This window comes from Pantherophis guttatus, chromosome 5 (assembly GCF_059756535.1).
Source record: "Pantherophis guttatus breed Tessera chromosome 5, ASM5975653v1, whole genome shotgun sequence".
In the NCBI taxonomy this organism is placed as follows: Eukaryota; Metazoa; Chordata; class Lepidosauria; order Squamata; family Colubridae; genus Pantherophis; species Pantherophis guttatus.
The window spans coordinates 105,639,180-105,657,394 of NC_142067.1; the positions used below are offsets into that span (position 1 = coordinate 105,639,180).

At 38.8% G+C, this 18,215-nt stretch overlaps 1 protein-coding gene across 2 annotated transcripts in view; it reads right to left on the minus strand.

Moving 5' to 3' along the window:
- Positions 1-18,215, minus strand: part of NALCN (sodium leak channel, non-selective) — a 229,762-nt gene that overhangs the window by 70,764 nt on the left and 140,783 nt on the right. For both annotated transcript variants that reach the window (XM_087871524.1, XM_087871523.1), the window contains 2 exons: positions 3,009-3,140; positions 1,540-1,707 (listed from right to left, as the gene is read on the minus strand). In XM_087871524.1, coding sequence (XP_087727650.1) covers positions 1,540-1,707; positions 3,009-3,140 — 300 coding nt within the window. The remainder of the gene's footprint in view (positions 1-1,539; positions 1,708-3,008; positions 3,141-18,215) is intronic.

Below are 18,215 nucleotides of genomic sequence, written 5' to 3' on the forward strand. Positions count from 1 at the left end.
AGCCTAGACTGCAGAAGGTAACTTAAAATTGTCAACGTGCTTAAAATATACTTTAAATATACTTTGCTTAAAAATCCTATGTAACTTTACACAGGAGAATTTAATAAAGATGACTGTGAAGCAAGTATTAGAAGATATGCGCTCTTCATTTTGTAGTGTCCTAAAATTTATATTTTGGCTGGTTTGAGAATACAGCACTTTCAGCCACTGATTTATGAAAAGTTCTTGATTTTCAAATCTTAAACAGTCATTTTAAAGATTGGTGAAGCTTAAAATAAAATACTGAATGGATTATAAATTATTTAAAAACCTATGTCTTAAATCAGAATATCTATTTAAATCTAAGGATCGTAATAGATGATTATGTTCCTGATCCAGTTGTGGTTTTTTGATTCATCACCCCTGGCTAGAAAGGTGAGCCCCTCTGCAGAGGGCCCACCAGAAGGAAATCAGCAAGATAGGGCAATTATCTTGATTAAAGCCTTACAAATCCCACAAGGCCGGTTGGTCATCTGAGAAGTGGGACCGAAAGAACTGATCATCATCAGCTCCTTCAGAAGTGAGTGCTACAAATGTGGGGTCATCTGGGACTGCTTCTGGTCCTTTTGCAATAGGGAAGTCCATGTCCAGAGAAATGACCCAGATGAACAAAATGGACCCTGCCACCGACACCAAGTGGTACAAGGAACAAAATGGCCGAGGGGAGTTGAACATAATGATTGATATTCCCAGAGACACCTGGACAAAACAACAAATCCTTCAACCAGTGATGGCGCTAATGTAGTTCTAGATCAGCAAGGGTTAGGAAAGAAATTACAGCCTGCTTCTGGATTGGCAGCCTTCAGCTGACAGGAGATGTCAAAGTGTGGTGGGTAACCCATCCAAACCATCCAGCCAGTAACCCAGAGAGCATGAGCCAGGCCACGCCTCCTGATAGAACTTCAGTTCCATGAGAAGAAACATCTGCACCTTCAACCTAAGTGTGGGGTCAGAGTACTTTTCCACCCTGAGGGACTTCATGGACTCTGTGCACTCAGGTCAGCACCTCCCATTCGGGAACCAGTTACAGAAAGCCTGAGAATCTTTTCTGGGAAGCAGCCTGTAACACCTTGGGAAGAAGAATACGAAACTTGGATGGAACAAGACATGCAAGCAGTGGAAGAATGAGAAGTTTCAGAAGCTCAAGAGGAACAGAAAAAAAAATGTTATTTAATGATTGTAATTATTGGCTTTTAGGTTAGATTATATTTTTGCTTAGCTATCTGAAAAGCTATGGTTGAAGTTTCAAGTGAGATTGAAAAGTGGCATATAAATTTTACAGTGCTTTGGATTAAATTATAAAAAAGTGTATTGCCACAACAAATACAATAATTCAATAAGAAATATCTACTCGACAGGTGACAGGTGAGCATCATGCTGAAAATGAAAATAATAAAGCCACAAAATAAATTAATAAACATCAATGATATCTGACACTTTTTGGAGTGATTTCAAATAATATTTTCCTCTGGTATACTGAAGTGGAAATTAGCATTCTACCTGAAAGTATGTAAACTGTGAATGGTAGAGGACTGGATAAATGTGAAGAGTAGTTCCAATAACCAGCAGCAGTTCAAATTTATGAAGAGATGAACTGATGTATCCAGTAAATCCCAGGCACCAGATCTTTAGGAGAGCTTCCAGATCAAAGAGGACTGTAAAGGCCACCTGTGAGAACAGAAAAGGACAAAAAGAGCCTAAGCAGAATTTCTTAGAATTACTATATGTCAGTAATCATGAAGCATGAGAAATTTCATGCTCATGGGCATACTAACTTTCCCAAGAAAAAGACCTCAGATTCAGATCAAATCTCTGAAACAAGGAAAAAGAAATATCTGCAAAGACTGTGCTTTGCATTGCAGCAAGCGGTAAATTGGCTAGGATGTATCTGCTTATCAAAAGCTGAGTAGTTGCAGCAAGAGAGTATTTCCCTTATTCCTGAAAATATTCATGCCTAGCTGTCAATTGCTCAGAATTTCAGAGCAGAAGAAAAATACCTGCTACATAGTTACCAATATCTGTCTTAAAACAAGGCATATTGTAAGTGAAATTTCTTTGTCCTGCGTACTTTCCCTTTTTGAAAGTTGCTTGACAGATTTTTGTCAATAGTAACATAAACATATATACCTAATGCAAAACATTTTCTTGAATGAAATATCAACATCTAAACAACACAAACCAATGTTGACCCTCCCTACACTCTTAAATACATATAATGTGGTGTATCCATATATGTGGCATTTGATGTTAATGGATATGCTTTGAACATTAATATTGAAGAAGATTAATGAGAATACTGTGGACAGCTAAGAAAACAAATTGATAGATTATCCAACAAATCAACCCAAAGTTATCAGTCAAGACACAAATGACCAGGTTTAAATTATCCTATTTTAGATACATTATGCAAAAACCAGGAGAACGCGCTAATGTTGGAAAAGGTAGAAGGAAAGAGAAGAAAAGGATAACCAGCAGCAAGGAGTCTTGAAAGGTTAGGGATAGATCATCATTCTATGTGGCCATTAGAAGTCAAAAATAACTTGATGGCAAATAATCAAATCAATATCAATTAAAAAGGTTTCTGGTTGCATATAAAGTTAAAAAGTAACTTGAAACAACCATCCCAGCCCCATCATCATTGTCCATCATCATTTAAATCATATTAAATCAGTCTTATCTTGGTCAAGGCATCTGCAATAATGTTGATTTGTTTTCACAGAACATAGAATAATAGAGTTGGAAGAGGCCTCAGAGGTCTTCTAGTCCAGCCCCTTGCTTGAACAGGAGACCCTGTATCATTTCAGACAAATGGGTGTCCAGTCTTTTTTAAAAGCCTCCAGTGATGGAGCACCCACAACTTCTGAAGGCAACTTGGTTAATTCCAATTAACCAATTCCATTGGTTAATTGCTCCCACAGTTAGGAAATTTCTTTGGTTCAATAAGAATCAATAATGAAAGGAAAACTCACCTCTGCAAGGTAGAACTCGTCATATTGGCTCTTGAAAGTTTCTCCCTTGTAATAATTGCTAGCAGCAACAATGACATCCACGGCTACCATGCTCAGGATGAACATATGGAAAATTGAGGACCTCATCATTCTCTGCAGAGTTAAAATATAGATGTGCTGAGAAATGTTTATCTTGGGGAAAAAAAGAGATGATTTTATTCTCTGAAAACTGTAGCAGCCAGAAGCATTGTATCTGATTTTTTTTAAAAAAATGCCGTTTATTCATAAGTTATAAATAGAATGTTTAATATTTACAAATGTATAAAAACAATTAAATATACAGATACATAGTATCTTTAGTCTCGGTGCATTGCTTTCCACACACACACAGAAACCTGGGTGTTATTCTGATTTTCTTCGTTGTAGTTTTCATCTACTTTTGCTTACCACTAAATATATTGTGTCTTTCTAATATATTTCAGGTTTTTCTGCTTCTGCCCTTTTTGTAGGTAGGAATTATGAATTAATGAACCAGAAACGGATTATATGACATAGTAAAGTAAAAGATCTCTTTCAAGACAAGCTCAGCTCTTAATGAGTTCATCAATATATCCATGCTGCTTTCTTGGAAACAATACCAAAATGATTTTCTACTGCCTTTACCTGAGATTTTACATATATACTGAGATTTTGCATATCTATCTATATCTGTACCTATATATATAGATATAAATACACACACACACACACACACACACACACACACACACACCCCTCCAACTGTAGCTTACAGTCTTCCACCCAAATATTAATACTAATAAGGGAAACAAACAAGCCACTCAGAATCGTTTGCTGAGATGGGCAGCTATAGAAATCAATATCAAATAAACAAACAAAAAACCCAAAACTGTTTTTATTTATGCAGGTTTTGACAAAAGATTTAAAAAAATCTATAAACTTTAAGATTTGAAAATACCGATAATACAAATATTAATCCTACAGCTGTTAATTGACCTGAATCAATGCACTGCAGGATGAAAGTCTCTTCACTGAAGGTTAAAGACTGTAACTGGAGATACTCAGTCATCCAGGTTGGGGTTGTCCCAAAAGTGTTTTTTCAAGAGGCAATTGGACTTTCTGGTTTTTCTTTGAAGATGTCTCACTTCTCCTTCAAGAAGCTTCTTCAGCTTCTTAATTCTTCAATTAAGAACAAGGCTGGAGGTGCTAATAGCAAACTAGAGGACCCTCATCATGTAAATACTGTGACTATATATTTATATCCCAATATCTGTAACTATATATCGAGGATCTACATAAATGATGCCATTGTGAATATTTTGTCATTTGCCTGCTCTGGTTCTTTAATCATTTTGGGACATTAAAAAAAGATGTCATTAGCTTCAACTTTTCAGACATCCTAAATTTAATGAATTCCTGCCCTTCCTGCTTTACACCACTTGCCAAATCAGTATTCCCCTGCTTTGTTGAATTGGGACAGTAACTCCAGATTTCAGAGTAAACAAACAAACAAACAACCTCCCCCCCAAGTAGACATCAAAGTTTAATTTTCTTTGTGGCCAGATTGGACTAATAAGGTGGCATTTCCCCTCCCACCCCCATGATAGAACCTTTGACTGAAATTGTCAAGGCCTTCAAATAACTTCTTTAACACCATAAGGGATAAGATGAAAGCAATATTAAAATGTAAATGCCAGGGAACTGTATGAAAAAAAAAATATTCAGCATAATAAAACTGAGCCCAATATCAGCTGCACTAATTTCCAGTATTTATTTTGGCTTTGCTAATCACCTAGAGAAAAAAAAAAGTTGCAATCATTGACATACTTACATCAAATAAATCGTTAATGCAATCAGTGTGGACTTACCCACATGCAGTTTCTTTATATTAGGAGAAATCATTTATTGAAAGCAGGGTGGGATTGTTTCCTGCCCAAAGGATATTTGGACAGCTGATTAAATATGCTGCATCCTTAAAAGTAAACTTCAAATTATAAAAAGCTATTTTTAATCATTAAAATGCTTTTGGAAATAAATAAAGGCATATGCAGTGTGATCAGACTAAAAATTCATTAATATTCAAGTTTTAATTTAAGCAGAAAGTGCAGGTAAAGCAACACATAAATGTGTGGGAACCATGATTTCAATTTTAAGCACAGCTGGAAAGAATGAAAGCGCTGGATCTAAAACATGGCCTGAATAATTTCTCTACGAAATAAATGAGAAACAGTGCTGGATTATTAGGGGAAATATATCTACTGTCTTCCGGTATCAATACTAGATGTAGATGATGATAACGAATAACAGCTTTTAAATACATTTGATGACCGAGTTCATCGGTCTTCCTGAGGCTTCCTGAGTCATTAAAACACACGAGTAGTCCCAGAAACCTCTTTTATTGCAACAGCTGTAAATTATGTTCATTCACAGCTGAGTCCCAATTACTTGCAAAAAGTCCTTTGGGAGAAGTCATTTGGGATAATCACCAACCTTTATCTCCCTTGACACTCTGCTAAAGACTTACTTGGCAAAGCCACACAGATTCCAGAATCAAACAGAGATGCCGACTGGGAATAGAATTAACAACATTGCTTCCCTGCAAAGTGCACACATGCCTTTGTTCCTCTTTTAAGCCTTATGGGAGGGGCCAATCATCTCCAGACCTTAATCCTGAGTCGTCCCTTTTGTTTTAATTGTTCGTGCCTTCTGGCAGTTCTGCGTATGCACGCACTAGGAACAGGTCCTCCTGTTCCTCTGCCTCTCTGGTGTCCGACTCTGGAGGGTCTGGAGTCCATGCATCATTCCCAGATGGCCCTGTCCCCATCTCTGCCTCTGACGCAGAGCCCTGGTCCGGGCCTTCCCCAGACTCCAGGACTGGCCCAAATTCCTCCCCAGCCTCCTCACTGTCCAACTCCACTGCCAGCTCCGCAGGCTGCTGGCGGACCACAACAGCTTGCACAAGTTCTGTTGAGAAGCATGACAGCAATGGCTGCATCAGAGTCTATTAATTAGACTCTGATTAAATAATTAAATAGCTCACTAATTAAATAGCAGGTTCCATTTTGTTAAAAAAAAGGTAAAATGCTACAAAAAGTACTACAATTAATAATAGAAATGTTGGATACAGCATAGTAAAGGAATTCACTGGTTCCTAACAATCATTTTTTTGTGTGATTATTGTGTGTTTCAAAAAACAATGGACATGGAATGAGTGTAAATGCTGGTTGCACACACAACCAATATGACTGCAAATAAGAAAATGGCAACTTCTGGAGCAATCTAATTCAGTTTTGTTTGTAAGTGTGGTGAAGTTCATGGCTTCATGAAAGCATCATAAATTAGATTCAGCATAGACTAATTTGCCTTCATGAACCCATTTTCTACGCATTTATTTTAAAGCAAACAAACCACAAACAAGCATGGATAACGTTGGACAAGTTTGGTTAAAGCTGAAAAAAGTATCAGTGAGAATCTAAAAAAAATTTTTTTTTTAATATAGGTAGTCCTTGATTTATAACAGTTCATTGAGTGATCATTTGAAGTTACAACAGCATTGAAAAAAAAATGACTTACGACTATTTTTCACACTTACCATCGCTGCAGCACCTCCATAGTCACATGATCAAAATTCAAATGCTTGGCAACTGGCTCATATTTATGACAGTTGCAGTGTTCTGGGGTCATGTGATCACCTTTTGTGACCTTCTGACAAGCAAAGCCAATGGGGAAACTGTGTTATTAACTTTTGCAATGATACTCTTAACTGTAGTGATGGGCTGTCTGCTAAAATAAAGCAAGGTCATGCACACACTTGAAAGTAAATCAGGAAGCTTGTAATTGTGGAGTCTGTCTGACAAGAACAAAGACTGCTTATTCACCAGCAATATGCATGTGTAAAACTTGTAACAATTCTAGGTAGTTAGAAAGCTGATAAAAGTAACCAAGAGTTAGGCAACTTGCAGACCTCAGCTGAAAGTTAGGAATAGAGATGGCCTGCAGCAAATAAAATGTGTATTAGATAACTCCTGGGGCATTCATTAGCCAAGGCCTGGGAATGCAGACAGCTAGAGACCAATAGAACAAATTGTAGAATTATTACTAAAAATTTTATTAGATATTTCTTATTATCCCGCCTTGTCCCACCTTCTTCTTTAGTGAAAATGTATAAAGCTTTCTTAATCCTTGGTTCTTGGCATTTTGGCCAGAAGCCCTTTTCCTTGGAGTACTCCAATAAAAAGCAATAAAAAAAACCTGCACCTGGCAAAACTATACTCGAGATGCCTTTTCTTGAGACGTTCTTGAGAAGAATGAACGTATTGGTTGGAAACATACAGAAGAGGCCTTCATCCTGCAGTGGATAGACAAATGACTAGAATGATGATGATAGAATAATATTGTTTCAATTCTGAAGTAATCCCTAGAACTTGCTGTCTCTTCATCTCCTTCAAAAAGTTATTTGTCAGCAATAACATGTTGTAGAAGAAAATACCCGAAGGCTGTTGATGTGAATTTTCCTTTCTTATGGATTACGCCTCTGGGATTTTAGGAGAGCAAAAGTCCACATCTGCATTGTAGGGAGATTTTTTAAAAAAGGAATGCTGAAGGCAATGTTGGTGTTTGTGGGAGAAAGAAGTGTGTGATGGAAGGCTACAGCAGCAAGTTGTATGTGGGCGAAGTGGAGTGAACGAAGAGATATGGAAGCTACTACAGTTGAGAAGGGAGTGGCAGAGTCTTCAAGCCTCCAAAGGCTTAGCCAGCAGGCCACAAGTAATTATCTTCTCTCTCCTATGAACTGAATAGGTCTTAGAGCCAGAGGAGTAACTCAGTAAAAAGGGAACAATTACCAGGTGACTTCAGCTGCATCTACTGAAGTGTAAGGGCTGGAAAGTACGGGGTCATACAGGGCTAAGTGTAAAGTAAAATGACATTAAAGCCTGAGTAAAAGGAATAAAGTTTCCAGTCCTTAAGCATGAGGGCTAGGAAAAGAATTGTGGTTATACTGCTTTATTGTTAAAAAAAGATGGGGAGTTCAGAAAAAAATACAGAATAAAAGGGAAACTTGTACAGTTGTTAAGTAAGTACTGTTACTTTTCACTTATAGTTGCAAGTGTCATATATTCTCACATATTCTTAAGCATACATTAGCTGTATGCTAGGTTTAACAAAAAAATATAATTGTGTGTGTATGTATGTATGATAAACTGACATTATGTAAATAAGAAAGCATTCAGCCTCCTGGATTGTGCTGGGTACCATATTTAACTGAAACCCTCAAATGAAGGAGGATAAATTACTCCCGTGGTGAAAATGTATATACAATGAAACGATTAACCATCAAAGCATCCACCATTGTGGGTGAGGGGTCCTTGGCGCTCTCTCTCTCTCTTGCTTGTTTTCTTGCAGATGTTTCATTACTCAAATGATCAGTGGCATTGATGATATACACCTACAGTAGTTTGAGTAATGAAATATCTGCAAGAAAACAACCAAGCTCGGAGAGCACCAAAGACCCTCATTTCAACTGTAAATTACAAATATTCTCCTTTGTTGGAATCATTGTGGGTCTTGCCTAGTAAACATTCTTCTTTAATCCACAATATTTACATGGATGACATCAAAGTGCTCAAAAAACTAGAAAATTTACACTTGACAGCCATCTATTACTAGAAGCCATTTACTGAACTCCATAACCCATAACAAAGAACCAGGAGCAGTAGCCATCCCCAATGATTCATATCCCAGGCAGATCTGGCCATTAGCACTGTGTGGCAACTAAATTTTGGCTTCCATAGAGAGATGAATAATATCAAGAGTTCGCTAAAGGAGATGCTGTTTTTGTATGTCCTGAGGAGAAGAAGTTGAACAATGCGCTTCCCTGTGCTTCAGAAAACAAAAAGGACCCAGATTGTGGGGGCAATAAGATGACTTTGTATAAATATACAAAAGTATGAAAGCTATTGCTCAGCGCATTGTAGGCCACCCTGAGTCTCTGGAGAAGGGCAGCATATAAATTAAAAAAGAAAAAAAAAAAGAAAAAAGAAAAAGTGGTACTGGACTCAGCTATCCTGCTGGGAGCGTCTTTTGGATATCAATTGCTTATGATTTTAAGAATTTTATAAGAACTAGTCAATTTCAGAGATCTTTTCTGTGGAGGGAACACAGAGGTAAGATTATTGCTAGGGATAATAATCCTGGTTCAAATATTTGCACTGCCTTTGGCAATTGGATCTCTTGTGGCCAAACGTTTAATATAATGCTAATCTTATATTTTATTTTATACCTCTATCCATTATTTACACAACACACTGCTAACTTTATGCAGCTTAGTTCATTGCTTGCAACTGAAACAAAAAGATGGCATTAGATGAGGCAAGCAAAATTACGCTGTTCTCTAATCCATTTTCCCACTCTACTATTCCAGAATACGTAAACGATCAGCTGAACTAATGAAACATTTAGGCACAAGAATGATGATGAGAGCACTAAGAGTCAATAGTGCTGAGAATGAAGACCAGTTGAGAAGATAAATACCTAGAGAAAGTAACACATCAATAGCAACTTTATTTAAAAAATATAGCCTTTGTCTAACTTAAGGGGCCATTGTCTTGGCCACTTCACCTTATACTTATCACATGTTATAACCAGTCAATCATGGTATGTATTCAATGGTGTATGTACATTCTAATTTGCATAGTTCCATCTAGAGGGCTTGGCGCATCCCTATCTCATTTTAGGCTTTTGCTTTGGTCATTTCCAGTTTGCTGTAATAAACAATGTGTGCTTCAGTAAAAGAGTGTATTCTGATCCATGTTATTGTAAGGAGAAATTTAGGGGGGAAATTCTATAACACAACCTCAGTTACCAAAGTCTGTATCTCTCCTCTATGATCCCAGCTGGATAATGGAAGAAACTATTGTTCAATCCTATGTTACTCAAGAATAGGTAAGTACTTTGATGGTTTGAAAATCAATAGTTCATATTTGCATTAAACAAAGTGAATCATTGGCCTGGTAAGACTGTTTCCCAAATTTTGCCATTTTATCACTTTAAAAAAAATGCTTAATTACTCTAACATTTTGTAAAAATCAGGACAAACTCTGCATATGAAACAGGGAATACTTTGAGATAATCAAATGCAACAACGGTAGAAAGAAAATGATTAATTTGTATTAGAAGATTCTGTGAAGTGAGATTCACAGTCTATCTCAAGCAGAACAGCTGCTGTGCAAATAAATAAGCAGAATATGATAGATATTCTGATCTCCACATCACTGACAGAATCTAAAATAAACAGAAGGTGGCTGCCTGGGAGAGTGCGGCCACCGGGGCTTTGTGGCCTCTGACCCGATGCCAACCTCAATTGGCTCCTTGGTTCTCCGAGGAGCTGAGAGAGATGAAGCGTCGGAAAAGACGCCTAGAGAGCATTTGGAGGACTAGTCAATCCGATTCCGACCAGACACTGGTGAGGTCTTATATCAAAACCTACCTAGTGGTGATAAAAGCGGCAAAATCTAACTATTTTTCAGCTCTTATCGTATCTGAAGAGAACCGCCCAGCTGCTCTGTTTAGGGTGGCCCACTCCCTTCTTCGGGGGGGAGGGAGTGTGGGAAGATCCCTTGCAGGGTCGAGCTGAGGATTTTGTGCAATTCCTGCATGATTCGGGAAGGCTTGGACTCCGACTGGGTGAGTCCGGGGGAGGAGACGAGGGTAGGTCTTGAGAACATTATCTGGGAGGAGTTTGATCCTGTGGCTCCCAAGGATGTGGACAGGGTTCTGGGTAAGATTAGTGCCAACACATGTTTATTGGACCTGTGTTCCTCCTGGCTGGTACTGGCCTCCCGGGAGGTTACACGAGGCTGGCTCCAGGGGATTATAAGTGCTTCTCTGAGTGAAGGTGCCTTTCCCGCAGCCTTGAAAGAGGCGGTGGTGAGGCCCCTCCTCAAGAAGCCTTCCCTGACCCAGCTGAATTAGCCAACTACCGTCCGGTCTCCAACCTTCGTTTTGTGGCGAAGGTTGTTGAGAGTGTGGTGGCATGACAACTGCCCAGGCACCTGGATGAAGCTATCTATCTGGACCCATACCAGTCAGGCTTCAGGCAGGGGTACAGCACAGAAACGGCATTGTTCGTGTTGGTGGATGATCTCTAGAGGGCTCGGGACAGGGGTTGTTCCTCTGTCCTGGTCTTGTTAGATCTCTCAGCGGCTTTTGATACCATCGACCATGGTATCATGCTGCAGCGGTTGAGGGGGTTAGGAATAGAGGGCACCGTTTTACAGTGGTTCTCCTCCTTCCTCTCCGACCGCTCGCAGTTCGTGTTGACAGGGGGCAGAGGTCGACTTCAAGGCGCCTCGCATGGGGAGTGCCACAAGGGTCGGTCCTCTCGCCCCTTCTGTTCAACATTTATGTGAAGCTGCTGGGTGAGATCATCTGTGGTTTTGGGGTGAGAGTCCACTTGTACGCTGATGATACTCAGCTGTACATCTTCACTCCAGACCACCCCAATGATGCCCTTGATGTGATGTCTCGCTGCCTGGAGGTCATGCGGGTCTGGATGGGGAGAAATAGGCTCAGACTCAACCCTTCCAAGACTGAGTGGCTGTGGTTCCCGGCGTCACGATATAATCAGCTGGTGCCATCGCTGACTATTGGGGGTGAGTCTTTACCCCCCACAGAGAGGGCTCGCAATCTGGGCGTCCTCCTGGACACACGGCTGTCTTTAGAAGAACATATGACGGCTGTGGCCAGGGAGGCTTTTTATCAGGTTCACCTGATTCACCAGTTGCAGCCCTTCCTGGATCGTGATGCCTTGCGCACAGTCACTCACACCCTTGTCACCTCCCAACTGGACTACTGTAATGCTCTCTACATGGCGCTCCCCTTGAAAAGCACTTGGAAGCTCCAACTGGTCCAGAATGCAGCTGCGCGGGTGGTTATGGGTGCAACTCGTTGTGCCCACGTGACACCCCTCCTGCGCAAGCTGCACTGGCTCCCAGTGGTCTTCCGGGTGCGATTCAAGGTGTTGGTTACCACCTTTAAAGCGCTCCATGGCATTGGACCTGGGTACCTTCGAGACCGTCTTCTGCCACCAGTAGCCTCCCACCGGCCAGTCTGCTCCCACAGAGAGGGTCTCCTCAGGGTACCATCAGCCAAATTATGTTGGCTGGTGACACCCAGGGGGAGGGCCTTCTCTGTGGGAGCCCTTGCCCTTTGGAATGAACTGCCCCCAGAAATGCGTAGGATCTCCGATCTCTGTGTATTTCGCTGTGCCCTCAAAACCTTGTTGTTCTGCCAGGCCGGGCTATCAATGTAAAGATTTTAATTGGTTTTAAATATGGGATTTTAAATTTGGAGGTTTTATAATTGAGCCAATTATTTAATAATTTTAATTATTTTTAAATTTTGTCTGTCTTTGTGTTTTTAATCAGGCTGTACACCGCCCTGAGTCCTTCGGGAGAAGGGCGGTATAGAAATAAAATAAATAAATAAATAAATAAATAAATAAATAAATAAAATCCCTTGCTAATTGTAACTACTTTCTTTTGAAATATAGAATAATAGGAGATTTCCTCCCTAGATGGCTGCTGTAAGGTAAGGGTTTGGTTTTTTCCTCTTACCAATGATCTCCTGATTTTACTGCTAAAGCTGCTTCTTTGGCAATGTTGCTCTCTGGTTTTGAATGGAAGCACTTCGGAGTGATCCAAGACAACTTTCGGATGATTGTAGACCCAGGAAGGATCTTGAGGATTCCAATACCCTCTGGAAGCAATTGAAAAGTCACTGGGCATATCCACCTTCCTATCAAGCAGTTTCGTTTTCTAAGCACATCGGAGAATTTTTTTTTTTATTTGATTTATATGCCTCCCTTCTCTGGAGACTCAGGGCGGCTTACAATGCTCTAAGCATTGTAAGTATTAAGTTCACTTTCTGAATTTATTGCTTTGATTTTTTGCTTTAAAAGTTGACTCTCAGTTGAAAGGGAAAGGGAAGAGAAATATTCCAGAATAAATCCTGTCCTGATCCCAGCATAAAATAGATTTAAATCACTTTCACACTAAGAGATGTTATACTTAATGCTATTTAGGTTGAGTTGAATGAGCTAATGCTATGATACAATTGTCATGGCATGAGGTCTAAATCTATGTCACTGTAGCATTATAAAATATAATTCCACAGAGTAATACTAGAAAAAGATACAATTATTTGGATACAGTTGACCTATCCACAAAATCCGTAATCGGTGAGTTACTGCAGTATTGAATTTCAATTCTGCAGTCTGCCATCAGCATTCTGATTGGAAAGGGACTGAATATTTATATAGTAAGCTACTATTTTCTCTTCTGCGAAGGCAACTGTCTGTGACTCTTCCTTCACCAATTCATTGACCTCTTGATAGCAATTATTACATTAACCACTAAAGCATATTAGTCAATTACCAAGAAACTGTTGTGATAGGAAGAATGGATGGATTTATTTTACCATAATCTCCCAAGTATTTCCTGCTTATATTCATCAAGAGGGGCAGCTGAATGTCCAGGAAGCCACTACCAGTATAGCAGAAGGAAACAGGAGAGATTTTGACTACAGGGTATTAACTGGTTGCCTTAAGTAACAAAAGCCACTTCCCATCAGATTATCAAGGAGGGCAGGGAAGAATCCTTCTCATCTCCCTTGGCTTTCTGAGTGCTGTAGTTAGGAAGATAAGAACAGGAAAAATTTCTACTAACCTTACTAGGGCATTGCTGTCAAACAGATTTGGAAGAAAACGGAAAGTTTTAGAAATTCCAATTTTGTTAATCAAAAGTTCAAAACTGCTACAAAGAACATTAACTGTGAATTGTAAAACAAAGATTTAGAAGCTAAATGTATTCTCCATTTAATATTAAATGCCTGCTTTTATTTATTTAGGATATACCACTTTAGGAAATGATGTTTCCAGCAAATTTTTAAAGTTAATCTTATATTTTAAAAAAAGATGAAGGAGGCTCATGAATCCTCACAGAATTCAAAGAAAGCAGGCGATGTTGTGGTATGGAGGCCAGAAATGGCAGATCAGAAGACAATGATTTCATCATTGTACTTACCTTTCTGCTATAATAATTCTCATTTCTGTTCTGCAGTTCCTTTGGGTCTGAATATAACAGGGTTGGAAGGGACATTGGAGGTCTGCTAGTCCAATCTCTTGCACAAGCAGAAGACTCTATATCAGTGAGTGTAAACCTATGGCACGTGTGCCAAAGGTGGCACACAGAGTCCTCTCTGTGGGCACGCGTGGCATTGCCAGTTGCTCTTCTGCTCTTCTCAGCTGCTCTTTGTGGGTGCTAGAGTGCCAGAAAATGGCCTGAAAATGGCTTGAAAACAGCCTGAAAAACAGCCAAAAAACAGGCATGCGCACCAGCCAGCTGGTGTTTGAGTTTCTAGCTCTCCGGCACGCACACATGCACCTGCATGCACACACGTTCCAGTTTGGTGCCGAAAAGGTTCGCCATCACTGTTTTATATCATTCTGAACAAATGGCTGTCCAATCTCTTCTTAAAAATCTCCAGTAATGAAGTAGCCTGACTAGATGGCTCAGTGGCTAAGACACTGAGCTTGTCGATCAGAAAGGTCGGCGGTTCGAATCCCTAATACAGGTCTCCTGCGTGAGCCTAGGGGGTTGGACTAGATGACCTCCAAGGTCCCTTCCAACTCTGTTACTGTTACAACTTCTGAAGGCAAACCATTTCACTGGTTATTATTCTGTCAGTAAATTTCTCCTAATTCTAGGTTGAATTGCATTTTGTTAGATAGAGACCAGTATTCAAGTCTGTCAAGATCCTTCTGGAGTTTGAAACCATCTTCTGAGGTGTTCGCTGTTCCTGCCAGCTTGGTATCATCTCCAAATTTGATGAGCTCCCTTTCTATTCCCTCATCTAAATTGTTTATGAAGATATTGAAGAGTATTGGGCCTAAGACAGAACCTTGGGGTAACCCATTGCTTACTTCCCTCCAGGTAGATGTAGTGCCATTAAGGACTACATGTTGAGTACGATTGTCCACCAGCACAATCGTACTCAATATATTTTTATAACTTACTAAGAAGTATGTTGTGGTCTACTTTGTCAAATGCTTTACTGAAATCCAAGTATATAATATCCAGAGCATTTCACTGGTCCACTAATTTAGTCATTCTGTCAAAGAATGCAATAAGATTTATTTGACATGATCTTTGAAAAATCCATGTTGGCTTCTGGTTATAACTTTGCTTGCTTCTAGGTGTTTGCAGACCTGATGCTTAACTATCTTTTCCAGGATCTTCCCAAGTATTGATCTGCTCATTGGTCTCTATACATTTTTTTCCCTTTTTTGAAGATGGGAACAACATCAGCTCTTTTGCAGTTTTCTGGTAGTTCCCTGGTGCTCCAGGATCTTTGAAAGATATGGTTTGACGGTTCTGAGATCATGTCTGCCAGTTCCCTCAAACTCTGGGATGTAATCCATCAGGTCTTTGATTTTAACTTGTCTGGACAGATGTTTCTCTTACCAATTTCTTGCCTAATTTAATTTGTACTACCAGTCTGTCTTTTCCAGTTCTGTTTTTGGTAGGTTAGGCTATTTCTTCCTTTTATGTGAAGACAGATGCAAAGAATAAATTAAGCAGCTCTGCTTTCTCCCTGCTGCCCATCATTTCCTTGCCACCTTCTCCTATTAGTGGATGGACTGGGTTTTTTTTCATGATAAACTTTTTATTATTATTTTTGACATTTGTTGCAAGTCTTAGTTCATTCTGAGCCTTAGCTTTCCTGACTTCATCTCTGCAGATTTGGGCTATATGCTGGTGTTTTGCCTTAGTTATGTGTCCTTTCCATTTGTTTATACTTATCCTTTTGGCCTTTCAGTTTATCAGAGAGTTCTTATGCAACCAGGCTGATTTCTTTTTGAATTTCTTATTTTTCTTTTTCTGTGGTATTGTGGTAGACTGGGCTTTTATAATTCTTGCTTGTGAAAGGCAGGTAACTTAAAATGAAGATTATTTTACAATCAATTTTATTCATGATTAACACTAGTGGTGATCTCAGAAATGGCATTAAAATTCCACAGTCTGATTTTAGATTATTTCAAGATCAACACTCTGTCTTGTGTAATATGATTTCATGGTTATGATGATAATGAGTCTTTCTCAAATAATACTGATCCCAATAGTTATGACAGGCTTTTACCTTGTTTAGTTGAGGATTAGAAGATAATCATTTGTATATAAATGAGATGGGGCCAGAACTGTTTAATTGTTTATAAACAAATGTTCATCCAATCATCTTATTGTTTGGCTCTTCACAATCTGGACAGGAATGTCGTACAAAAAATATGAACACTCATCACCTAGCAGGTGACTTTGTTTGTTGGCACAATTAATCACAAATGTAATTGAGCAAGTCTGTAGAATAGATTTAATTCCTTAGTTTCTGAGGGGATGAAGATGATGAAGCACTTACCGGTAAGTAGAAATAGAAATATGGCCTTTACCTTTTGGCTGTTCACCGCCCTGAGTCCTTCGGGAGTAGGGCGGTATATAAATTTAAACAATAAACAATAATAATAATACCTAAGGAACCTAGATTTTAAAAAAGAAATCTAGATAGATACTACTCAATTTTTAAACTTCTGTTCCTGACAAAAATATTAGAGGGAGCAGCACTTCATTTTTCCTGGTATAAATGTATCTAATAAAATTAACGCATTTTTAAAACAATTATATTGACCCAAATATATTTCATGCTATGCATTAAAATTCTTCAATGCGAAAGCTTTGGTTTGCATTTTTTCTGCAAAATTCTTAATTATAAATTTCAATTAGAGGTCTAATTCCTGTGGGATAATTTTGAAGAGTACAGTACAGTAGAGTACAGTACAAATTACGATACAGTAATTTGCAGTAACTAAATAAATGCCCTTCTTAACATTTTAAATATCTATTCATTTTTAAATTTCACTCAAGATACTTTTCTTTTCCTAACAAATGTCAGAAGTAGCAAAATTATCTCATATCCAGCACCAAGAAAAATGTATGGCACCTTAAAGACTAACACATTTATTGTTAATTATTAAGGTGCCACGTTGTCAGCAAATTGCATCTGAAAAAGAACTGAATCTAAACAAGGTCTAACTTGCTTTGGAAGCAAGACTAGCTGAACAGAACCAAAGCAAATAGAAATGGTTTCAAGGCCAGAGCCTAAGATAGGCTTGGTAAGAAGGAAAGTAGCCTATTGCTCATTTAAACAGAATATTAGGTACACAAGTAACCAAGCATGGATTTCTGCAGTTCTATTTTGTTATTGAACAGCCTGAAGCTGGCCAGGGATCCTATTCTGGATGACATTTGAAGTGACTCTGTTGATACAATTCTTAGGGTCCTAAGGAAAAACTATTATTAGAGTTTGTGGCACAGTCAATCAAATGTTCAGGCTGGATTTGCATCTATAGCAGCTTTTCCAAGGACCTGGGATACATAGTTGTTGATTTTTGCTAGTGTTAAAGTTATTGTTGCAGAATATAAGCTGTTTCAAGTACAGCTGCCTTTTGCAATTGACTGATGGTGATTTTGTCAATGCCAATGGTGATGTTATTATTTATTTGTATCCCACCTTGATACTTTTTACAAATAACTCAGGCAGTAAGCATATACATCACACCTTCCTCCTCTTATTTTCCCCACAACAATAATCCTGCGAGGTGGGTTGGGCTGAGAGAGTGTGACTGAGCCAAAATCACCCACCCAGCTTTCACGGCTAAGGAGGAACTTCAACTCATGGTCTCCTATTTTCTACCCCAGTACTTTAACCACCAGACCAAATTAATCTTTGTTTACTTCTTGGTCAAATTGCCTGGCAAAAGTCTTCCAACATTATTCTTCGATAGCACTGCTGCAACAGTCTTATTTTTTTGCGCAATTATAACTATTCTGGACATAACATAATTATTTTGTACATTTCTCAATCGAACTGCCTTATTCATGCAGCAGATTCAGATCTACTGGTGGAGTTATTGCATGCTGGTAGAAATAGCATTCAATTTTGCAGCAGTCACATGTTCCCTTTAAGCATAGTAATCAGGAGCTGAATAGTATGCATGGATATATATAGATTACATTTCAATATAATCATAGTAATCTAAATACACTTAATTGTACAAAATTGGAACAAAACAATTACAGTTGGATAGATATGCTATGGAAA